The 24,771-nt window shown below is 51.9% G+C and overlaps 1 protein-coding gene across 1 annotated transcript in view; it reads left to right on the top strand.

Annotated features, from left to right (window-relative positions):
* LOC121273009 (mitogen-activated protein kinase kinase kinase 11-like) overlaps positions 1–17,659 on the top strand; it is a 70,486-nt gene extending 52,827 nt beyond the window's left edge. Inside the window, exons 3-10 of the mRNA XM_041179942.1 lie at positions 4,522–4,670; positions 7,427–7,602; positions 8,409–8,649; positions 10,061–10,183; positions 13,328–13,481; positions 14,214–14,305; positions 15,110–15,667; positions 16,759–17,659. Coding sequence (XP_041035876.1) covers positions 4,522–4,670; positions 7,427–7,602; positions 8,409–8,649; positions 10,061–10,183; positions 13,328–13,481; positions 14,214–14,305; positions 15,110–15,667; positions 16,759–17,327 — 2,062 coding nt within the window. The 3' untranslated portion in view covers positions 17,328–17,659. The remainder of the gene's footprint in view (positions 1–4,521; positions 4,671–7,426; positions 7,603–8,408; positions 8,650–10,060; positions 10,184–13,327; positions 13,482–14,213; positions 14,306–15,109; positions 15,668–16,758) is intronic.
* The last annotated feature ends 7,112 nt before the right edge of the window (positions 17,660–24,771 follow it).

The following is a 24,771-nucleotide window of genomic DNA, read 5'->3' as shown; positions in this document are numbered from 1 at the left end:
GGATGACCATGTGTGCAGGAGCTGCCTCTGACTGGAGCAACTCGAGCTCCGGGCTTTGGAGCTTGAGCGGGAGCTGGGGGCACCAGGGGGCACTCACGAGGCCGAGAGGCTCCTGAATAGCACGTTTCAGGATGTGGTTACCCCGCAGCTTAAGGAAGTGCAAGCAGAGAGGGGAATGGGTGACCACCAGACAGAAGAAGGGGACCAGGCAGGTAGTGAGGGAATTCCCCAAGTGCATCTCGCTCACAAACTGTTTTTCAGCCTTGGAAAACGGTGAGAGTGACGGTTCCTCTGAGGAGACCAACCAGAGCCAAGGCCATGACACTGTGGATGGTCCAGCTGCTCAGAGGGGGAGGAAGAAGTGTGGAAGGGCAATAGTGGTAGGGGATTCGTTCGCGAGGGGAGTAGACAGGTGCTTCTGCGGCCATAGACTTGACTCCAAGACGCTATGTTGCCTCCAGGGGACCAGGGTCAGGGATGTTACAGAACGACTGCAGGATATTCTGAGGGGGGAGGGTGAACAGCCATATGTCGTGGTCCACGTTGGGACCAATGACATAGGAAGAAAGAGGAATGAGGTCCTGCAAGCAGACTTTGGGGAGTTAGGTAGGAAATTGAAATGCAGGACTTCAAAGGTAGTAATCTCCAGCTTACCCCTGGTGCCACACCAGTAGTGAGTATAGGAACAGAAGGACAGAGCAGATGAATGCATGGCTGGAGAGACGGTGCAGGAGTGGGGGGAGGGGGGCTTTAGATTCCTGGGGCATTGGGACCATTTCCAGGGGAGGTGAGACCTGTACAAGTGGGACCGGTTACATCTGAACAGGAACGGGACCAACATCCTTGTGGGGAGGTCTGCCAATGCTGTTGGGGTGGAGTTAAACTAAGTTGGCAGTGGGGGGGTAGGACCCCTGAAAAGTAGGTCAGAGGGGAGAGAAGCTGAGATGGAATTAGAAGTTAAAACGCTGGTAAGTGAGTCTGGAAGGCAGAGGAAACATAGGCTAGAAAAGAAAGAAGTGAGCTTAGCAAGGCTAAATTGAATATATTTTAATGCAAAGAGCCTGAGGAATAAGACAGACGAGCTGAGAGCACAGATAAGCATGTGGGAGTACGACATCATAGCTATGACCAAGACTTGGTTAAAAGGGCAGGATTGGCTGCTCAACATTCCTGGTTATAGGATATTCAAATGAGATAGAGAGGGGGATAGAAGAGTGGGGGGAGGGGTTGCAATAGTGATCAAGGAGTTAATTATAGCTGTGAGGAGGGATGTTATCTTGGAAGGATCATCAAATGAGACCATATGGGTAGAAATAAAAAACACAAAAGCGGCAAACACACTGTTGGGTGTGTACTGTAAGCCCCCAAACAGTCAGGGAGAGATAGAGGATCAAATATTTAATCAAATTTCAGCAAAGTGTAAAAATAATATGCAGTAATAGTAGGGAATTTTACTACCCAAATATTAACTGGGATAGTTTTAGATGCAAGGTAGGGAGGCAGCAAAATTCTTAAGTTGCATCCAGGAGAACTTTTTTAGCCAGTGCGTAGAAAGCCCAATAAGGGAGGGGGCAGTTCTGCACCTAATATTCGGAAATGAGCCTGGGCAGGTAGAAGGTGTATCAGTAGGGGAGCATTCTGGAGATAGTGACCATAACTCAGTTAGATTTAAGATAGTTGTGGAAAAGGATAAGGTTGGGCCAGGAATAAAAGTTCTAAACTGGAGAAAGGCTAATTTTTACTAACATGAGGTGTAATTTGGCCCAAGTTGTCTGGGAGCAGCTACTTGCAGATAAAACTGTGTCAGAGCAGTGGGAGGCATTCAAGGAGGAAATAGCGAGAGTACAGGGCAAATATGTTCCCGTAAAAACAAAGGGGGGGACCAAGTCCAAAGAACCCTGGATATCAAGGGACATAAAGGTTAGGCTTAAGAATAAAAGAGAAGCTTATGGCAGATACTGAGGGCTCAATGCGGCAGAGTCCTTAGAGGAGCATAAAAAGTGCTGAGAGGAACTTGAAAAGGAAATTAGGAAAGCTAAGAGAATGCATGAGAAAGCATTGGTGGGTAGAATAAAGGAAAACCCAAAGGGTTTTTAAAAAATATATAAAGAGCAAGAGAATAACTAGGGAAAGAGTGGGGCCAATTAAGTACCATACAGGTAACCTGTGTGTGGACCCAGAAGACGTGGGTACAGTCCTCAGTGAATACTTTGTGTCGGTCTTCACAATGGAAAAGGACAACACAGGTATAGACATCAGGGTGGAGGACTGTGAGATATTACAGGAAATTAACATAGAGAGAGAGAGGAGGTACTAGCGGGTTTAGCAAAATTAAAAGCGGATAAATCAGCAGGCCCAGATGAGATGCATCCCAGGCTGTTGAGGGAGGCAAGGGAAGAGATATCAGGGGCCCTGGCAGTAATTTTCAAACCCTCTCTGGCCACAAGTGAGGTGGCAGAGAAGTGGAGGACTGCTAACGTTGTCCCATTATTAAAAAAGGGAGGAAGGGATAGACCAGGAAATTATAGGCCAACCTTGGTGGTGGGGAAGTTACTATAAAGAATTCTGAGGGACAGAGTATATCTGCACTTGGAGAGACACGGATTAATCAGGGGTAGTTAGCATGGATTTGTTAAAGGAAGGTCATGTTTGACAAATTCGATCAAATTTTTTGAACAGTTAACCAGGAGTGTTGATGAGAGTAATGCATTTGATGTGGTCTACATGGACTTTAGCAAGGCTTTTGATAAAGTCCCTCATGGCAGACCGGTCAAGAAAGTAAGAGCCCATGGGATCCAAGGCAAAGTGACATGTTGGATCCAAAATTGTCTGAGAGGCAGGAAGCAGAGGGTGATGGTAGAGGGATGTTTCTGTGACTGGAAGTCTGTTTCCAATGGGGTTCCACAGGGCTTAGTGCTGGGGCCCTTGCTGTTTGTTGTGTACATAAATGACCTGGACTTAAATGTAGTGGGTGTGATCAAGAAGTTCACGGATGATACGAAAATTGGCAGGGTGGTAAATACTGAGGAGGATAGCTATAAACTGCAGGAGGTTATCAATGGACTGGTCAGGTGGGCAGAGCGGCAAATGGAATTCAACTTGGAAAAGTGTGAGGTAATGCACTTGGGGAGGGTTAACAAGGCAAGGGATTACACTATGAATGGTAGGACCCTGGAAAGTACTGAAGATCAGAGGTGTACATATCCACAGATCCCTGAAGGTGGCAGGTCAGATAGATAAGGTGGTTAAGAAAGCATATAGGATACTTGCCTTTATCAGCCGAGGCATTGAATACAAGATCAGGGAGGCTATGCTGGAACTGTATAAAATGCTGGTTAGGCCACAACTGGAGTACTGTGTGCAGTTCTGGTCACGACGTTACAGGAAGGATGTGATTGCACTGGAGAGGGTGCAGCGGAGATTTATCAGGATGCTGTCTGGTCTGGAGGGTCTGAGCTATGGGGAAAGATCGGATAGGCTGGAGCTGTTTTCTTTGGAGCAGTGAGAGGGGACCTGATAGAGGAGTGTAAGATTATGTAGAGGATAGATAGGGTGGATGGGAAGGCACTTTTTCCATTAGCCGAGGGGTCAATAACCAGGGGGGCATAGATTTCAGATAAGAGGTAGAAGGCTAAGAGGGGAGTTGAGGATAAATATTTTCACCCAGAGGGTGGTGGGAGTCTGGGTCTCACTGCCTGAAAGGGTGGTTGATTCAGAAACTCTCGTAACATTTAAGAAGTATTTAGATATTAACTTGCGTTGCCATAGCCTCCAGGGCTATGGGCCAAACGCTGGAAAATGGGATTCGTGTAGATGGATCTTTCTTGACCGGCGAGGACACGATGGGCTGAATGGCCTCCTTCTGTACTGTTGACGTCTATGAGTCTGTAAAGGAGCTTAGGCACCACCTCAGCGCTCCCTCAGTACTGTACCGGGGCAGAGGAGGGTATTGGCCTGGATAAAGGGACTCTCAAATCTCTGGCATGGGTGTTTGAACCTATGTTGCGGGGAGGGTGAGACAACGTGAAGGAAGCTCACGCGCACGCGGAGAGGGTGAGAATGAGTTGTATGGGGGAGGGGCGGAGGGGATATTGTCGGGATAAGCTGGGCAGCCATGTTGAGCTGGTAGCTGATTCCAGCTGGGGTATTTCTGTGGTTTTCTGGGCAGGGTCTTGCAGAGGGGTGTTCAGTCCAATTCCAGCCTCTTGGGCATCCTCCATTTCCCATCGCTCCACCGTTGGCAGCCGTGCCTTCAGCGGCCTGGGGGCCCAAAGCTCTGGAACTCCCTCCCTAAACCTCCCTCCACCCCTCTCCTTGAAGATGCTCCTTAAAACCGACCTCTTTGACCGAGTTTTTGGTCGCCGGTCCCTCCTTATGCGGCTCGGGGTCAAAATCTGTCCGATTTACCCTCCAGCCGAAGCACCTCGGGGACTTTTTTACTTGCGGTTGAAGGCCGCAGGTGAATGCCAGTTCTTGTAAAGTCCGTTCTTGTTGATGGCTTGCCTCTTGTTCTCTCTGCAGCTACGGGGTGCTGCTGTGGGAGCTGTTAACTGGAGAGGTCCCCTACAGGGGGATCGATGGACTAGCAGTCGCCTACGGAGTGGCTGTCAACAAGCTGACCCTGCCCATTCCCTCGACCTGCCCGGAACCGTTTGCTCAGCTAATGGCAGGTGAGTGCACGCAAAGCAAAAACTGTCCCATTTCCAAACCGGGAGGCAAGGCCCCTGGTTCTTGCTTCGCTTGCGGCGGTGGGTGGGGTTGGGGGTGGGTGGGTGGGGGGGGGAGGGTGTTGCCCCAATTCTCTGGTCCCCAACTCCGTGGGAGTCAGTCGCAACCTTTTAGCTGGCGTGAAAGGTTTACACACAGGAGGCGTGTACATGTGAGGGCCACAGGGCGTACAGCACCAGCCGGGAGTGTGGCAGCCCAGTTTTTTTTTACATTAATTCATTCCTTCATTCACGGGGACTTGGACATGGCTGGCTTAGGCCGCAGCCTTTATTGCCCATCCCTCATTGCCCCTTGAGAAGGTGGGTGGTGAGCCGCCTTCTTGAGCCGCTGCAGTCCTCGTGTGGTGTAGGTACACCCACCGTGCTGTTAGGGAGGGGGCTCCAGGATTTTGTCCCAGAATTTTTGACCTGGTATCTTTTCTGCTGCCCGCTGTCCTAACTTGCACCAAGTCCCGTTCCCCCTATCACCCCACCCCACCATGCTCGCTGACCTATGCTGGCTCCCAGTCCAGCAACACCCTGATTTAAAATTCTCGTCCTCGAACTTCAAATCCTCCCTATGGCCCCCTCACCACCCCAGCTCCTCCAGCTCTACAACCCTCTGAAACCCTCTAGTGTGAGACGGTGGCGTAGTTGTAACGTCACCAGACCAGTAATCCGGGGGCTCAGACCAATGCTCTGGGGACACGGGTTCGAATCCCACCACGGCAGCTGGTGGAATTTAAATTCAATTAATAACTCTGGAGTTGAAAGCTAGTCTCAGTGATGGTGACCATGACAACCGTTATCGATTGTTGTAAAAACCCATCTGGGTCACTAACGCCCCTTTAGGGAAGGAAATCTGCCATCCTTACTCGGTCTGGGCCTACATGTGTCTCCAGACCCACCCCCCCCCAGCAATGTGGTTGACTCTTAACTGCCCCCTGAAATGGCCAAGCAAGAACCACAGAAAAGTTTACAGCACAGAAAGAGGCCATTCAGCCCATTGTGCCTGCGCCAGCCAAAAAATAATAAAAACTAGCCGCCCATTCGAATCCCACCTTCCAGCACCCAGTCTGTAGCCTTGCAGCTTACAGCATTTCAGCTGCAGGTCCAGGTACTTTTTAAATGAGTTGAGCGTTTCTGCCTCCACCACCAAACCAGGCAGCGAGTTCCAGACACCCACCACCCTCTGGGTGAAGAAGTTTTCCCTCATGTCCCCTCTAATCCTTCGACCAATCATCTTAAATCTGTGCCCAATCCCCCCCCCCCCCAACCTCTCTGCTAGGGGAAGCGGGTTTCCTGTCAGTTCAAGGGGCATTTAGGGATGGGCAACAAATGCTGGCCTTGCCAGCGACGCCCATATCCCATGAAAGAATACAGAAAAAGATCTCTGCGTACCTCCAAATCTGGCCGCTTGCCCCTCCCCCCACCCCCGATTCCCCATCGCTCCTCCATTGGCGGCCGTGCCTTCAGCTGCCTGGGGGCCCTGAGCTCTGGCATTCCCTCCCTAAACCCCTCCACCTCCCTCTCTCCTTTCAGACACACCTTAAAATTTTAGCTCTTTCACCAAACCTTTGGCCAGCGGTCCCTAAGATTTCCTTGGGCATGAAATTTGGTTCGATGGAGTGTCAGCCATGGCTCAGTGGGTTGCACTCTCACCTCTGAATCACAAGGGTCGGGGTTCAAGTCCCACACCGGTGGGGGGGCTTGAGCCTAAAATTCGAGGCTGACACTTCAGAGCAGTACTGAGGGGGGGGGTGCACTCCGTCCTCAGTTAGAGCCGTCTCTCGGATGAAATGCTAAACTGAGGCCCTCGACTGTATGGTCAGGTGGATGTAAAAGCTCCCACAGCACTATTTCAAAGAAAAGTTGGGGGGTGTGGGGGGGTGGTGGGGGTGGTGTTGGGAGTTCTCCCCACTATTCTGGGGCCGGCAGTTGCCCCTCAGTCAACGTAGCAAGAGGAAAAAAAAATAAACCCCAGTCATCTGGTGATTATCACATTGCAGCTTGTGGGATCCTGCTGTGCACTTTACAGCCGCGGCCCTTGCTGCATTGCGAGGTCGACTACAACCCTGGGACGACAAAAAAAAAAAGTCCTTACTTGGTCTGTAAAGAGCTTCAAGACGCCCGGCGGCTGTGAAAGGAGCCACATCAGGGCAAGTCCTTCTAGCTTTCTCCACCTTTTGGGGGAGGCGGTGGTGGTATTGTCACTGGACTCGTATCCCGGAGACCCAGTGTCTCCCACCACGGCAGGTGGTGAAATTGGAATTCGGTAAAAATCTGGAATTAAAAGTCTGATGACGACCACGAAACCGTCGCCGATTGTCGTAAAAAGCCCATCGGGTTCACTAATGTCCCCTTTAGGGAAGGAAATCTGCCCTCCTTACCCGGTCTGGCCTACATGTGACTCCAGACCCCACAGCGATGTGGTCGACTCTTAAATAATGCCCTCGGAACAAGGGCAATTAGGGATGGGCAATAAATGTTGGCCTGGCCGGCGACACCTACATCCCATGAATGAATAATATGTATATATAAAAAATATCTTTGCCTGGGAGCCCTGGAACGTTTCAGTCCACTGGAGGTGCCGTTTAAAGGCAAGTTGTTGCTGCACTCTGACAGGAATGGGGAGCCGGAGAGAAAACAAACTAAAATTCTCATTCCTCCCCCGACCCGCTCCTCCTCCCCACCCCGCCCCCCCACCCCCCCGCCTGCAGAATGCTGGGATGAGGACCCTCACCGTCGGCCGCAGTTTGCCTCCATCCTGGAGCAGCTGACGGCCATCGAGGAGCAGGTGCTGCTGGAGGTACCCCAGGAATCCTTTCACTCCATGCAGGAAGACTGGAAGCTGGAGATCCAAGAAATGTTCAACGAGCTGCGGGCCAAGGAGAAGGTACCGGGGTTGGGCGGGGTGGGGGGGGGTGGTGTTTGGGGTGGGGGAAGGGAGGGAAGGGGGTGCGTGCTGCGTAGTGGACCGCCATTCATGGCCCATAGCGCTCAGGGACGCCGACTGTGATCAAACCTGTTCCTGGAGGCTTTGAGACATGGCTTGCCTCCCATGCTCCAGCCATTAGTCGGCCGTCCTCTTGATGTCCTGCCATTCCCTCCGCCAACTGGAAAGCAAAAAGACTCATCACCCTAACTGGGTGACGCTCGACTGTTGGCCAAGAAGCCTTCCGCCCCCCCACTACACCCCCTCACCCATTTTTGATATTTTTATATCTGGTACAGAGGAATGTTCAAAGACAATTTAAAGGGAAAAAAAACCCCAATTTTTTTTCATGCCCCTCCCTCGCCCCCGATGATTTTTCTCCAGGGTTTGCGCCCAGCAGTGTCCCGGAGACTGATCTTCAATTCCCAGAGGCTCCGGGCCAGTCCTGGAGGGTTGGCGACCCTGAGAGGGAGGGGTGACGAGAGAGCGCACAGCGCACCGGTGGAACCCGTCGGTGAACCGGTGCTGATGTCGGATAGGGATGCGTCCGCTGTTAAAGGCGTTGCGTGGATGCACTTGGTCGCCATGGCTGCATCAGGCCGCGATGCACTCCGTGGCTGAATATCCCGCCGAGCGACCCAGAGGGTGAAGTCGGTTGCGGGGGTGGGGGGGGGGGGTGTGAAAGGGGTGCTGTACGACAGCAGTGCTTGTGCGTGGGTGAGTGCGCAGCGCTGACCCCTCTCCCCCGACTCCGTCCTGTGTTCCAGGAGCTGCTGTGTCGGGAGGAGGAGTTGAAGAGGGCGGCCCTGCAGCAGAAGTCACACGAGGAGTCTCTGCGACAACGGGAGCACGCCCTGCTGCAGTGGGAGCGCGATGTCTTCGAGCGCGAGCTCAGTCTCCTCATCTACCAGATGAACGCAGAGAAGCCCAACGTGAAGAAAAGGAAGGGCACGTTTAAGAAGAACAAACTGAAGGTGAAAGACGGTCATCGCATCAGCCGGCCAATCGGTAAGTACCAAACTGCAGACAGCTTCCCATTGGTCAGTGTCAAGCTGCAGACACCTTCCCGTTGGTCAGTGCCAAACTGTAGACACCTTCCCATTGGTCAGTGCCAAACCGTAGACACCTTCCCATTGGTCAGTGCCAAACCGTAGACACCTTCCTGATAAAAACAAAGAACTGCGGATGCTGGAAATCCAAAACAAAAACAAAAACAGAAATACCTGGAAAAACTCAGCAGGTCAGGCAGCATCGGCGGAGAAGAGCAAAGTTGACATTTCAAGTCCTCATGACCCTTCAACAGAAGTAAGTTTTAAAAAAAAAGTTTTTTACTTACTTCTGTTGAAGGGTCATGAGGATGCAAAACGTCAACTGTGCTGTTCTCCACCAATGCTGCCTGACCTGCTGAGTTTTTCCAGGTATTTCTGTTTTTGTTTTTGTAGTAGACACCTTCCCATTGGTCAGTGCCAAACCGTAGACACCTTCCCATTGGTCGGTGCCAAACTGTAGCCACCTTCCCATTGGTCAGTACCAAACTGCAGACACCTTCTCATTGGTCAGTGTCAAACTGCAGACACCTTCCCATTGGTCTGTGTCAAACTGCAGACACCTTCCCATTGGTCTGTGTCAAACTGCAGGCACCTTCCCATTGGTCAGTACCAAACTGCAGACAGCTTCCCATTGGTTAGTACCAAACTGCAGACACCTTCCCATTGGTCGGTACCAAACTGCAGACACCTTCCCATTGGTCAGTACCAAACTGCAGACACCTTCCCATTGGTCAATACCAAACTGCAGACACCTTCCCATTGGTCAGTACCAAACTGCAGACACCTTCCCATTGGTCAGTACCACCAAACTGCAGGCACCTTCCTATTGGTCAGCACCAAACGGCAGACACCTTCCCATTGGTCAGTACCAAACTGCAGACACCTTCCTATTGGACAGTACCAAACTGCAGACAACATCCCATTGGTTTGTACCAAACCACAGTTACCTTCCCATTGGTCAGCACCAACCTGCAAACACCTTCCCATTGGTTTGTACCAAATGGCAAGCAGCTTCCCATTGCTCAGTACCAAACTGCAGACAGCTTCCCTTTGGTCAGTACTAAACCACGGACACCTTCCCATTAGTCAGTGCCAAACCACAGGTCACTTCCAATTGGTCAGTGCCAAACCTGGACAGCATCCAATCTGTCTGTGCCAAACCACAGTCTCCTGGGTATGCCAGGTGTGGTTCAGTGGACTGACCGTGTTACCAGTTCATTCTGGTATGGCTGCAATTGGTAATTGCCCTCAAACGTCATCAGTCCCTGCGCTGGTGCTTGTTCCTTTTAAAAGACTGTTTAATGTTGACTTTCCCTTTTAAGTGGTGTTTGTAGATTCTCACCCACCTTCTGGTGATCTATCCGAGACAGATTTCCAGCACAAGCTCACTGTCCAAGCATCTCCAGTGCTCAACAAGAAGAAAGGCTTGTTTGAAGTCGGCTCCAGTTCACCCAACATCTCATCCTTCGTCCCACGGCTCAGGGCGATTCAGTGTAAGCAGAACTCGCAGAAATGCTGACAGCTAATCCAATATGGAGTCAGAATACTCAACTCAAACACTCTCACTGTGTCCCGTCAACTCAAATACTCTCACCGTGTCCCGTCAACTCAAATATCTCACTGTGTCCCGTCAACTCAAACACTCTCACTGTGTCCTGTCAGCTCAAACACACTCACTGTGTCCCATCAACTCAAACACTCTCACTGTGTCCTGTCAGCTCAAACACACTCACTGTGTCCCGTCAACTCAAACACTCACTGTGTCCTGTCAGCTCAAACACTCACTGTGTCCCATCAACTCAAACACTCACACTGTGTCCCGTCAACTCAAACACTCACACTGTGTCCCGTCAACTCAAACACTCTCACTGTGTCCCGTCAACTCAAACACTCTCACTGTGTCCTGTCAGCTCAAACACTCACTGTGTCCCGTCAGCTCAAACACACTCACTGCGTCCTGTCAGCTCAAACACACTCACTGTGTCCCGTCAACTCAAACACTCTCACTGTGTCCCGTCAACTCAAACACTCTCACTGTGTCCCATCAACTCAAACACTCTCACTGTGTCCCGTCAACTCAAACACTCTCACTGTGTCCCGTCAACTCAAACACTCACTGTGTCCTGTCAACTCAAACACTCACTGTGTCCTGTCAGCTCAAACACTCACTGCGTCCCGTCAACTCAAACACTCACACTGTGTCCCGTCAACTCAAACACTCTCACTGTGTCCCGTCAACTCAAACACTCTCACTGTGTCCTGTCAGCTCAAACACTCACTGTGTCCCGTCAGCTCAAACACACTCACTGCGTCCTGTCAGCTCAAACACACTCACTGTGTCCCGTCAACTCAAACACTCTCACTGTGTCCCGTCAACTCAAACACTCTCACTGTGTCCCATCAACTCAAACACTCTCACTGTGTCCCGTCAACTCAAACACTCTCACTGTGTCCCGTCAACTCAAACATTCACACTGTGTCCAGTCAACTCAAACACACTCACTGTGTCCAGTCAACTCAAACACTCTCACTGTGTCCTGTCAACTCAAACATTCACACTGTGTCCAGTCAACTCAAACACTCTCACTGTGTCCCGTCAACTCAAACACTCTCACTGTGTCCCATCAACTCAAACACTCATACTGTGTCCCGTCAACTCAAACACTCTCACTGTGTCCCGTCAACTCAAACACTCACACTGTGTCCTGTCAACTCAAATACTCTCACTGCGTCCTGTCAGCTCAAACACACTCACTGTGTCCCGTCAACTCAAACACTCTCACTGTGTCCCGTCAACTCAAACACTCACTGTGTCCCGTCAACTCAAACACTCTCACTGTGTCCCATCAACTCAAACACTCTCACTGTGTCCCGTCAACTCAAACATTCACACTGTGTCCAGTCAACTCAAACACACTCACTGTGTCCAGTCAACTCAAACACTCTCACTGTGTCCTGTCAACTCAAACATTCACACTGTGTCCAGTCAACTCAAACACTCACACTGTGTCCCGTCAACTCAAACACTCTCACTGTGTCCCATCAACTCAAACACTCACTGTGTCCCGTCAACTCAAACACTCTCACTGTGTCCTGTCAGCTCAAACACTCACTGTGTCCCGTCAATTCAAACACTCTCACTGTGTCCCGTCAACTCAAACACTCACACTGTGTCCCGTCAACTCAAACACTCTCACTGTGTCCTGTCAGCTCAAACACTCACTGTGTCCCGTCAACTCAAACACTCACTGTGTCCCGTCAAATCAAACACTCTCACTGTGTCCCGTCAACTCAAACACACTCACTGTGTCCCGTCAACTCAAACACTCTCACTGTGTCCCGTCAACTCAAACACTCACACTGTGTCCTGTCAGCTGAAACATTCACACTGTGTCCAGTCAGCTCAAACACACTCACTGTGTCCCGTCAACTCAAACACTCTCACTGTGTCCCGTCAACTCAAACACTCACTGTGTCCCGTCAACTCAAACACTCACACTGTGTCCTGTCAACTCAAACACTCACTGTGTCCCGTCAACTCAAACACTCTCACTGTGTCCTGTCAACTCAAACACTCACTGTGTCCCGTCAACTCAAACACTCACACTGTGTCCCGTCAACTCAAACACTCACTGTGTCCCGTCAACTCAAACACTCTCACTGTGTCCCGTCAACTCAAACACTCACTGTGTCCCGTCAACTCAAACACTTACTGTGTCCCGTCAACTCAAACACTCTCACTGTGTCCCGTCAACTCAAACACTCTCACTGTGTCCCGTGAACTCAAACACTCACTGTGTCCTGTCAACTCAAACACTCTCACTGTGTCCCGTCAACTCAAACACTCTCACTGTGTCCCGTGAACTCAAACACTCAGTGTCCCGTCAACTCAAACACTCTCACTGTGTCCCGTCAACTCAAACACTCACTGTGTCCCGTCAACTCAAACACTCTCACTGTGTCCTGTCAGCTCAAACACACTCACTGTGTCCCGTCAACTCAAACACTCTCACTGTGTCCCGTCAACTCAAACACTCACTGTGTCCCGTCAACTCAAACACTCACACTGTGTCCCGTCAACTCAAACACTCTCACTGTGTCCCGTCAATTCAAACACTCTCACTGTGTCCCATCAACTCAAACGCTCTCACTGTGTCCCGTCAACTCAAACACTCTCACTGTGTCCCGTCAACTCAAACACTCTCACTGTGTCCCGTCAACTCAAACATTCACACTGTGTCCTGTCAGCTCAAACACACTCACTGTGTCCCGTCAACTCAAACACTCACTGTGTCCCGTCAACTCAAACACTCTCACTGTGTCCTGTCGGCTCAAACACACTCACTGTGTCCCGTCAACTCAAACACTCTCACTGTGTCCCGTCAACTCAAACACTCTCACTGTGTCCCGTCAACTCAAACACTCACTGTGTCCCGTTAACTCACTCATCCCCCTCCCCAACTCAATTCAGTCTCTTTTTCTCCATCTGTTTGCCTGCATGGCCTCATGGCCTCCATTCCTCTCTTGCTCACATTCTGTTTCTCATGCACTCCATCCATCTCTTTCTCTCTATCTCTTTCTCTCTGTCTCCCGTCTCCCCATTCCCATAAATGACTTCTGTCCTTATTTTGTTGCAGTGATTCCCAACCAGCCCAATGGGGCATGGAGCAGGAGTCCGGCCTGGGGCCCTGAAAATTCCGATATGGACGAATGTGGGAAAGGAGAGAGGGGACCGGGATGCACCTGGGGAAACCACTCGGCCAAACTCTGGGAAGTCCCAGCTGACGAAAGGTGGGCATTCCCTGTTGGTAAACAATTGGGAATATTTGGAATTAAGTTGGAAAACAGCGGGAGGAGAAGCTGACTGTTAGAGATGCAAGGGAAGCAAGATGTGTTCCACAACTGGGTTAAATCAACAACACAATAGATCCTGCCACGAACTTGTATCGAGAATGAGATTGTACATCAATACTTAGAAACATAGAAACTAAGAGCAGGAGGAGGCCATTCGGCCCTTCAAGCCTGCTCCGCCATTCATTATGATCATGGCTGATCATCCAACTCAATAGCCTGCTCCCGCTTTCTCCCCATACTCTTTGATCCCTATAGAATCGAAATAATCTGCAAAAGTTAGGTTAAATTATTTATCTGTATCTGGGCGAATGTGGCCATTTTGTGACACCATCCTGCCAGCTTCAGGTAGAAATATGGTGGCGGTGGTGGTATAAAGGGTTAAGAGATGGGATATGCTAATGTATGACATAGATGATGATATGTCACTGACATCAGTGTTAGACTCTTGAGAGAGAGGGGGAGAGGTTGGACTGGGAGTAACATGCCTACTCTCTAACCTCTTTAAATGAGTACTAATAAACAAGTGTTAAGCAGATACCAGAGTACGTCTGCCAACCAAGTCCCACGCCTAGAGTTCAAGATAAAAGAGCGCACCTTTGAACAGTGGTGCTGCCTGCGGTGTTTTGGTCATTTACGGTGTTGAGTCTAACTGAAGTGTTTCACCCTCAGGCTAAGACCCCGACCGGACATTTGGAGCGCAGAGACTGAGAATGAAGGGCCGACTCTCTCCTTAGCAAGCTTGATTGCAGGCACTATCTCAGGTACGTTGAGCCGCGGAAAAGGCATCAAATCTGGGTCCTGGCTGGGCCCTCTTTGCCAGCCGCGGTTCAGTGTGGGTCGCGGAGTCTGAACGCCGCGCCCAAGCAGGAAAATCGCGGCTTCTACTCGCGTAATCCAGAGCCGGCCCTGCCAGCGCAGACCTGAGAGGGGGGCGCCGCCCTCGCCGAAGTGCCAACCTTTGAACGAAACTTTTAAGCCCAGGCCCCGTCCGCCCGGCTGGGTGGATGCGGAAGGTGCCAGGGCCGCTATTTCCGGGGTGTTCTCACTGGACCTGCCGGCCAATATTTATCCCACCGCCGCCCGCCCCCCCACACAACACCGCACCCACCACCCCTCCGCCATCCCCACAGCCTCACTGCGACCACATTGTCTCAGCCCCGTGAGGTGACCGTGGGACCAGGTGACGACGAGTGAGCTTTTAAAGGAGCACCTCGAAGGGAGGAAGTTTTGCGGCGGGAATTCCAGAGTTCAGGGCCCAGTCAGCCAAAGGCTTCGGCCTAGCGAAAAGCGAGGCAGGCCGTTGTGGGCCTGGGAGCCGGTGTAGCCCAGCAGCCGCAAGGGGAACGGGACTCGGTGCGCGTTGGGAAGCGGGGTTTGGCGTGACTTTAAACCGGTGGAGGGAGTGGGGTGGGGGGGGCGGGGGGGTGGTGGTTGGGGGGGGTGCGGGGGAGGTGGGGGGTGGAGAGAGAGGCCAGGGGAGCATCTGTGACAGTAACAGGCCAACCCGCTGCTCTCCAAGTTCGTTCCTTTGACTTCCTGTCTCCTTCCTTGAAAATAAACTGTAGGTGACCACGCCAGGAACGGGGTCCTGGTTTCCATCGACAGCGGCTCTGCCGATTGCCTACCTCACGCCAGCCACGACGGGTACAAGGATGCCAGGAGCGGCGATGACTTGGACGAGCCCCCTCGGCAGGAGTTTAAGACCGCGGGCCGGGCGCTGTTGGGCGGCGCCGCCGTGCTGGCGTCCGTGGCGCTGGGATGGGACCTGGCGAGGCTGCGCCTGCCGGAGGCCGAGGCTGGGGGTTCCCGCAGCAGCCAGAGCTCGCCCCAGGTCACGCACCGCAAGAAGGCGCGCAAGGAGCAGGATGGCGGCGACCTGATCTGCTTCCCCGCCGGGACGCCGGTGGATCTGAGGGGCCCCGAGCCCCCCCAGGCCGGGGGAGACCAGGGCCCGGCCCAGGGCGGCCGGCCGGAGCTCCCGGTCAGTCCGGAGGCCGGCCGGGTCAGAGGCCAGGGCCTGGCGGTGGCCGGCGAGCTGCTGTCAGGACCCCCGGTGACTCCGCGGAGGGACAGGAAACATGGCGGCGGAGTGAGGCTGGCGGAGATCTGCACCGAGGCTGCAGGTGAGTGGGGGGAGGGGTGGGGGTCGGGGGTAGCACCACAATCTGCTCATGGAAGGGGCCTCAGTCGCTGTGTCCTACACCCCAAAAGGTCCCATGTGGAGATGTTCGGGAGTGGCGGATTGTTGGGGTTGAGGGACGAATCTCCCTCAGGGATCATAGTCCCAGTGAGACCCGCCAGGAGAGTCAGCGCATTGGGTGAGGGGCAGCAAGCTGCAATGGCCTCCACGGTCGATTAACCTCGCCCTCTGGGCTCACACATGGCCGCCAGGCACCGGGGTGGGGTAGTGAAGCCGCCCAACACTCTTTGAGAGGCAGGAATCGGATCTGTGGGGGGGGGGCGGGGGACAGGATGGGATATAAATCAGCAATGGTCAGTCCAAGCCTCATCTCCCTCCCTTTCTATTGCAGGGAGAATGAGCATTCAGGAAGACAAATGGGACATTAGCTCTTATTACTAAGGAATTGGAGTACAAGAATAAAGAAGTCTTACTACAATTACGCAGGGCACTGGCGAGACCACAACTAGAGTACTGTGCAGCTTTGGTCTCCTTAACTAAGGAAGGATACACTTGCCCCAGAGGGAGTGTAACAAAGGTTCACTCAACTGAGTTCCTGAGGCGAGCGGATTTTCCTATTGCAGAGATTAAGTAGGCCAGGCCTATATTCTATGGAGTTTAGAAGAATGAGAAATGATCTAGTTGAAAGGGGCTTAACAGGGTAGATAAGAGACTGTTCCCCCCACCCCGCCACCGCACCACCCCCAATTCCCCCGCCCCTTTGGCTGGAGACTCTAGAACATGGGGGCGTAGTCTCAGGATAACGGGGTCAGCCATTTTGGATGGAGACGAGGAGAAATTTCTTCACTCCGAGGGTAGTGAACCTTTGGAATTCTCTCCCGCAGAGAGCTGTGGACGCTCCGTCATTGGGTGTGTTCAAGACTGAGATCGAATGATTTTTTTTTTGATATTTAAGGGATAGGGCGGGATGGTAGAATTGAGGTCGAAGGTCAGCCGTGATCATACCGAATGGGGCAGCAGGCTCGAGGGGGCCAAGTGGGCTCCTGTTTCTAACGTTCCCTCCGTTCCTTTCAGGAAACCCTTTCGCTTCCGGGACCGCGCAGGATCGGGATGGCGCCGGACTACCGCCTGCCTCCGACCATCCCCACCGGAGGCCCTGGCTCCGGACGGAGCATCCCAAGACCAGCGCCCTCCCCAGGCCTCGGCCCTCCCGGACACGAGCCAGGATCGACCCCTGGAGCTTCGTCTCCGCTGGCACGTGTGATCTGGGCCGGACTGCGGGCAGCCCGCCGCTCACCCCCGACCCCTTCAGCACCCCGGGGCTGCGGGCACGCCCCCACCCGACGAACCCCTTCGCCGACCCCCTTCCGAGGGCGGTGCCCTCGACCCGGCTGTGCCCCCCGGGGCCCTACAACCCTTTCGCCAGCCCCGGAGACGCAGCCGCCTTCTGCCCGTTCCCGCCCCCCACCTCCGACCCCTTCAGCACCGCAGTGGAAAGAGCCGGTTTCTCCAGCTGCCCGCCTCCCGGACTGACCTCTGACCCCTCCGCCGAGCGGCTGCCGTCGCCAGGAACGAAAGACGAGAGCCTGATTGACTTGGACACAGAGATATGGACCAAAATCGTCACCACCCCACCGAGCTAGGATGCGCGGGCGGTATGCGGCAAGTCGATGCTAAGGTGGGTTACTAACTCCTTGTGGCTGTGTTCCTGGAGGATTGACCTTCCGCCTGCAACCGCCCCACTCGGTCGAAAAGCCATTTTATACCAAATAGCGAAAAGAAAGTAAAATCACCTACTTATTTTACAACCGCACCCTCCTCTCCCTTCACCGCCCAGGATTTTACCTCCACGAGTGGTTCCGTTCGCAGCCTGGCGCCGGAGGTCGATTTCTTTTTCTCGTTCCTGTGGACCCCTGGGGCGACCCTGAACGGCTGGCAACGTTACGTCTCATCGTCGCCGTCCACGCCAACCGAGCTGCGGGTGGAGGGGGGGTGGGGGGGGGTGGGGTGGGGGGGGGTGGGGGGGGCGGGGAGGGGAGAAGCCAGAACGGTGAATGGCGGCTGGGGACCCACGCCTCGCTGAGATCAGCCGCTGACCGGAAGAGGCTCCTACCCACGTGAACTCTGTGCCTGTAAACGTGCGATGACTGCTGAGGAGGCAGAACGAGTGGGCTCCTCGCCTGCCGTCTGGCCCGTGTCGCCCGGCATGACCCTTTCCGGCCAGCTCCCGGTCAGGCAAAGGGCGCTCGGGGTCAAACAGGACACGCAGACTTTACTGAGCTGGCCCTGTCTGAGCATATTGCCATTTTGTAGGGAAAAGAATGTTTTTAAAAGAGGTTAAAAAAAATTATTATTATTATTATTATTATTAATAAATAAAACCTTCCAATATCTCTACGGGTGTCTGTATCGTAGATCATAAAGCGCGCATCAGGTTGGGGGTTAGACAGGAGCAGGCAGCTAATCTCAATCCTCTCTCAGGGAGATATCTGTACACTGACTGGTGTCTCTCAGTCCCTCTCTCTCTCTCAGGGAGATACCTGTACACTGACTGGTGTCTCTCAGTCCCTCTCTCTCAGGGAGATATCTGTACACTGACTGGTGTCTCTCAGTCCCTCTCTATCTAGGAGATATCTGTACACTGACTGGTGTCTCTCAGTCCCTCTCTCTCTCAGGGAGATATCTGTACACTGACTGGTGTCTCTCAGTCCCTCTCTATCTAGGAGATATCTGTACACTGACTGGTGTCTCTCAGTCCCTCTCTCTCTCAGGGAGATATCTGTACACTGACTGGTGTCTCTCAGTCCCTCTCTATCTAGGAGATATCTGTACATTGACTGGTGTCTCTCAGTCCCTCTCTATCTAGGAGATATCTGTACATTGACTGGTGTGTCTCAGGCCCCTCTCAGTCCCCTCTCTCACAGAGAGATATCTGTACACTGACTGGTGTCTCTCAATTTCTCTCTCTCAGGGAGATATCTGTACACTGACTGGTGTCTCTCAGTCCCTCTCTCTCTCAGGGAGATATCTGTACACTGACTGGTGTCTCTCAGTCCCCTCTCTCTCAGGGAGATATCTGTACACTGACTGGTGTCTCTCAATTTCTCTCTCTCAGGGAGATACCTGTACACTGACTGGTGTCACTCAATTTCTCTCTCTCAGGGAGATATCTGTACACTGACTGGTGTCTCTCAATTTCTCTCTCTCAGGGAGATACCTGTACACTGACTGGTGTCACTCAGTCCCTCTCTCAGAGAGATATCAGTACAATGACTGGTGTCTCTCAGTCCCTTTCTCAGGGATATTGTGGGCTCAGACTGGTGAGTGTGTGTGCACATAGGGAATTGTGTGTGTGTGTGTGTGTGTGTTGTTGTGAGATACGTACAGTGTATGTTTGCATGAATGTGACTGTGTACACCCCTGTGCGCCTATTGGTGAATGTGGGAGCAGGATCTGATACTTCCTCCGAATCGAATACCCTAATAACAGTCCGGGCCTGGAGTTGCTGCTCATGAACAGGTAGGATGTTGGGGTAACATAGGGACATGTTCCACCCTTGGAGGGAGAAATGAAGGGGGAGAGGCTGGGAGGATAGTAAGTGACATCAGGGGATGAAGCAGGACTGCCTCTAAACACAGAGAAAACCACACTGACAAAGCTGTACCTGTTCGTCTTCCAATTACTTTTTTGAAAAAGTGCACGTCTTTCAGGGGCAGAGATTGAGATTTACTGCAATTTCTGTGTTGCAATTGCAGCAGATTGCCAGACGGGTTCATTATCACGTGCATAGAAACTGGTGCTTTGGCCCTGACGAATATACATGGCCATAGCACACCTTACATCTCTGATCGCATGTTTTCTACAGTACTGGTTTCCTTTGACTGTCCAACCCAAACTGTAACAAAGCAAAACACTGCAGATGCTGGCATTCTGAGAGGATAATGGAAGTGCTCAGCAGGTCAGTTGCTTCTGCTGGATGAGAAATCCCGGGTTAAAGTTTTAATTCAATAACTTTTCATCGGAACTGCTGGACAGCATCCGTCCCTAGAGTGTTTGATGGGGTCAGCGTAGAGGGAGCTTTAATCTGTATCTAACCCCGTGCTGTACCTGTCCTGGGTGTGTTTGATGGGGACAGTGTAGAGGGAGCTTTACTCTGTATCTAACCCCGTGCTGTACCTGTCCTGGGAGTGTTTGATGGGGACACTGTGGAGGGGGCTTTACTCTGTATCTAACCCCGTGCTGTACCTGTCCTGGGAGTGTTTGATGGGGACACTGTGGAGGGGGCTTTACTCTGTATCTAACCCCGTGCTGTACCTGTCCTGGGAGTGTTTGATGGGGACACTGTGGAGGGGGCTTTACTCTGTATCTAACCCCGTGCTGTACCTGTCCTGGGAGTGTTTGATGGGGACACTGTGGAGGGGGCTTTACTCTGTATCTAACCCCGTGCTATACCGAGAGATAAAAACAAAAAACTGTGGATGCTGGAAATCCAAAACATAAAACGAATTACCTGGAAAAACTCAACAGGTCTGGCAGCATCAGCAGAGAAGAAAAGAGTTGATGTTTCGAGTCCTCATGACCCTTCAACAGAACTGATTGAATGTTAGAAGAGGGGTGAAATATAAGCTGGTTTAAGGTGGGGGGTGGGGGGAGTGGTGGGGGAGAGAAGTGGGGCCGGGGGGGGCAGTGTGGTTGTAGGGACAAGCAAGCAGTGATCGGAGCAGATAATCAAAAGATGTCACAGACAAAGGAACAAAGAGGTATTGAAGTTGGTGATATTATCTAAACAAATGTGCTAATTAAGAATGGATGGCAGGACACACAAGGTATAGCTCTAGTGGGGGTGGGGTGGAAAGGCTAGATTTACAAGATTTAAAAATAATGGAAATACTTGGGAAAAGAAAAATCTATATAAATTATTGGAAAAAACAAAAGGGGAAGAAATAGAAAGGGGGTGGGAATGGAGAAGGGAGTTCAAGATCTAAAGTTGTTGAATTCAATATTCAGTCCAGAAGGCTGTAAAGTGCCTAGTCGGAAGATGAGGTGTTGTTCCTCAAGTTTGCGTTGGGCTTCACTGGAACAATGCAGCAAGCCAAGGGCAGACATGTGGGCAAGAGAGCAGGGTGGAGTGTTAAAATGGCAAGCGACAGGGAGGTTTGGGTCGTTCTTGCGGACAGACCGCAGGTGTTCTGCAAAGTGGTCGCCCAGTTTACGTTTGGTCTCTCCAATGTAGAGGAGACCGCATTGGGAGCAACGAATACAGTAGACTAAGTTGGGGGAAATGCAAGTGAAATGCTGCTTCACTTGAAAGGAGTGTTTGGGCCCTTGGACGGTGAGGAGAGAGGAAGTGAAGGGGCAGGTGTTGCATCTTTTGCGTGGGCATGGGGTGGTGCCATAGGTGGGGTTTGAGGAGTAGGGGATGAAGGAGGAGTGGACCAGGGTGTCCCGGAGGGAACGATCCCTACGGAATGCCGTTGGGGGGGTGAAGGGAAGATATGTTTGGTGGTGGCATCATGCTGGAGTTGGCGGAAATGGCGGAGGATGACACTTCCTCCTACCTCTCCCTGGACCATGACCCCACCACTGAACATCAAGCCATTGTTTCCAGGACAGTCACTGACCTCATCTCCTCTGGAGATCTTCCTCCCACAGCTTCCAACCTGATAGTCGCCCAACGTCGGACGGCCCGCTTCTAACTCTTACCCAAAATCCACAAACAGAACTGCCCCGGTAGACCGATCGTGTCAGCTTGCTCCTGCCCCATAGAACTCATTTCTCGTTATCTTGACTCCCTTCTCTCTCCCCTTGTCCAGTCCCTTCCCACCTACATCCGTGATTCCTCTGACACCTTACGTCACATCAACGATTTCCAGTTCCCTGGCACCAACCGCTTCCTCTTCACCATGGACGTCCAATCGCTCTACACCTCCATCCCCCACCAGGATGGTCTGAGGGTCCTTAGCTTCTTCCTTGAACAGAGGCCCAAACAATCCCCATCCACCACTACTCTCCTCCGTCTGGCTGAACTTGCTCTCACACTGAACAATTTCTCCTTTAACTCCTCTCACTTCTTCCAAATAAAAGGTGTGGCTATGGGTACCCGCATGGGCTCCAGCTATGCCTGTCTCTTTATGGGGTATGTGGAACATTCCTTGTTCCAGTCCTACTCCGGCCCCCTTCCACAACTCTTTCTACGGTACATCGATGATTACTTCGGTGCTGCTTCATGCTCTCGACGGGACTTGGAAAAATTTATTAATTTTGCTTCCAATCTCCACCCCTCCATCATTTTCACATGGTCCATCTCTGACACTTCCCTTCCCTTCCTTGACCTCTCTGTCTCAATTTCTGGCGATAGACTGTCCACCAATATCCATTACAAGTCTACCGACTCCCACAGCTACCTCGACTACAGCTCCTCACACCCTGCTTCCTGTAAGGACTCCATCCCATTCTCTCAGTTCTTTCGCCTCCATCGCATCTGTTCTGATGATGCTACCTTCAAAAACAGTTCCTCTGACATGTCCTTCTTCCTTAACCGAGGTCTTCCACCCACGGTCGTTGACAGGGCCCTCAACCGTGTCCGGCCCATCTCCTGCGCATCTGCCCTCATACCTTCTTCTCCCTCCCAGAACCATGAGAGGGTCCCCCTTGTCCTCACTTATCACCCCACCAGCCTCCACATTCAAAGGATCATCCTCCGCCATTTCCGCCAACTCCAGCATGATGCCACCACCAAACACATCTTCCCCTCAGCCCCCTGGCGGCATTCCGTAGGGATCGTTCCCTCTGGGACACCCTGGTCCACTCCTCCATCACCCCCTACTCCTCAACCTCTACCTATGGCACCTCCCCATGCCCACGCAAAAGATGCAACACCTGCCCCTTCACTTCCTCTCTCCTCACCGTCCAAGGGCCCAAACACTCCTTTCAAGTGAAGCAGCATTTCATTTGCATTTCCCCCAACTTAGTCTACTGCATTTGTTGCTCCCAATGCGGTCTCCTCTACATTGGAGAGACCAAACGTAAACTGGGCGACTGCTTTGCAGAACACCTGCGGTCTGTCTGCAAAAAAGACCTAAACCTCCCTGTCGCTTGCCATTTTAACACTCCACCCTGCTCTCTTGCCCACATGTCTGTCCTTGGCCTGCTGCATTGTTCCAGTGAAGCCCATCGCAAACTGGAGGAACAGCACCTCATCTTCCGACTAGGCACTTTACAGCCTTCAGGACTGAATATTGAATTCAACAACTTTAGATCTTGAACTCCCTCCTCCATCACCACCCCCTTTCCATTTCTTCCCCCTTCCTTTTGTTTTTTCCAATAATTTATATAGATTTTTCTTTTCCCACCTATTTCCATTATTTTTAAATCTTGTATGCTGGGCTAGTCTTTCCACCCCATCCCCACTACAGCTGTACTTTGAGTGCCCTGCCATCCATTCTTAATTAGCACATTCGTTTAGATAATATCATCACCTTCAACACCTCTGTATTCTTTTGTCTGTGACATCTTTTGATTATCTGCTCCTATCACTGCTGGCTTGTCCCAACAACCACACCTCCCCCACCCACACCCACACCGCCCCCGCCCACCACCCCCCCCCCCCTCCCCCCTGCACCTTAAACCAGTTTCACCCCTCTTCTAACATTCAGTCAGTTCTGTTGAAGCGTCATGAGGACTCGAAACGTCAACTCTTCTCTGCCGATGCTGCCAGACCTGCTGAGTTTTTCCAGGTAATTCTGTTTTTGTTTCCCATGCTATACCTGTCCTGGGAGTGTTTGATGGGGACAGTGTAGAGGGAACTTTACTCTGTATCTAACCCCATGCTGTACCTGGCCTGGGAATGTTTGATGGGGACAGTGTAGAGGGAGCTTTACTCTGTATTTAATCCCGTGCTGTACCTGTCCTGGGAGTGTTTGATGGGGACAGTGTAGAGGGAACTTTACTCTGTATCTAACCCCGTGCTGTACCTGTCCTGGGAGTGTTTGATGGGGACAGTGTAGAGGGAACTTTACTCTGTATCTAACCCCGTGCTGTACCTGCCCTGGGAGTGTTTGATACGGATAGTGTAGGGGAACTTTACTCTGTATCTAATCCCATGCTGTATCTGTCCTGGGAGTGTTTGATGGGGACAGTGTAGAGGAAGCTTTACTCTATATCTAACCCATTCTGTAGAGAGCATAACGCTAAAGAATTAAAAAGTAAATTAAGTCAGTCATTGACTGGTGTTTCTGGTCTGAGCATGAGCACCCAGCTGCTTCCCAAAAAGGATAGCTTGATATTTTTCAGCAGCCGCTAGTTTACAAAACGTAACTCAGCGATTAATGTCTAAATGACCACGGGGTGCATAGATTCTGACTCCCGACTCCCGCCCTTTATTGCAGGGAACATCTTATGAGTCGCCTGGAAGGGGCACGTGAGGTCAAACACGTTTTCCATATTAGCTGTGCACTGCAACTGCGAGCAATGGTACAGCAGGGTCAGCCAATTTTCATTCCAACATTCCTAACGGTAACAACTACGTCATCCAGGGACTCAACCATCGCACTACTGCGCCAATCACTCCTGTGAGAATGAAGGATTTGCATTGGTATAGCCCCTTTCATCACCTTCAGAGTTCCCAAAGTACTCTCTGAAGTACAGCCACTGCTGTGCTGTAGGAAACATGACAGGATGGGCACAGCAAGCTCCCACCAATAGCAAAGTGTCAATCAGCAGATCATCTGTTTTCATGATGTTGTTTGAGGGATAAATATTGGCCTCAGGACAGTGGGGAGAACTGGGGAGATTGCAACCAGCTCGGTTTAACAGCTCACCCAAAAAGACAGCGCCTCTGAGAGTGCTGCACTCCCTCAGAACTGGCACTGGGCGTGTCGGCCTTGGTTTTGCACTGAAGTCTCGGGTGTAGGACACGAACCCACAGCTTTCTGACTCGGAGGTGAAGGTGCCACCTGGTGACTCAGGATGTGAGGAGTTGCCACCACTTGGGGAAATGGTTCACCCAATCCTTAATGTGTGCTGATCTTTTGGGTATGGAAGTTGTAACCTTACCTGGAATGAAGGTGTCCAACAAAGGAACACACA

Source organism: Carcharodon carcharias, chromosome 37 (genome assembly GCF_017639515.1).
Source record: "Carcharodon carcharias isolate sCarCar2 chromosome 37, sCarCar2.pri, whole genome shotgun sequence".
Classification (NCBI taxonomy): domain Eukaryota; kingdom Metazoa; phylum Chordata; class Chondrichthyes; order Lamniformes; family Lamnidae; genus Carcharodon; species Carcharodon carcharias.
The sequence above is the reverse complement of the archived record's forward strand: the minus strand, read 5'-3'. Positions and strand labels throughout refer to the sequence as shown.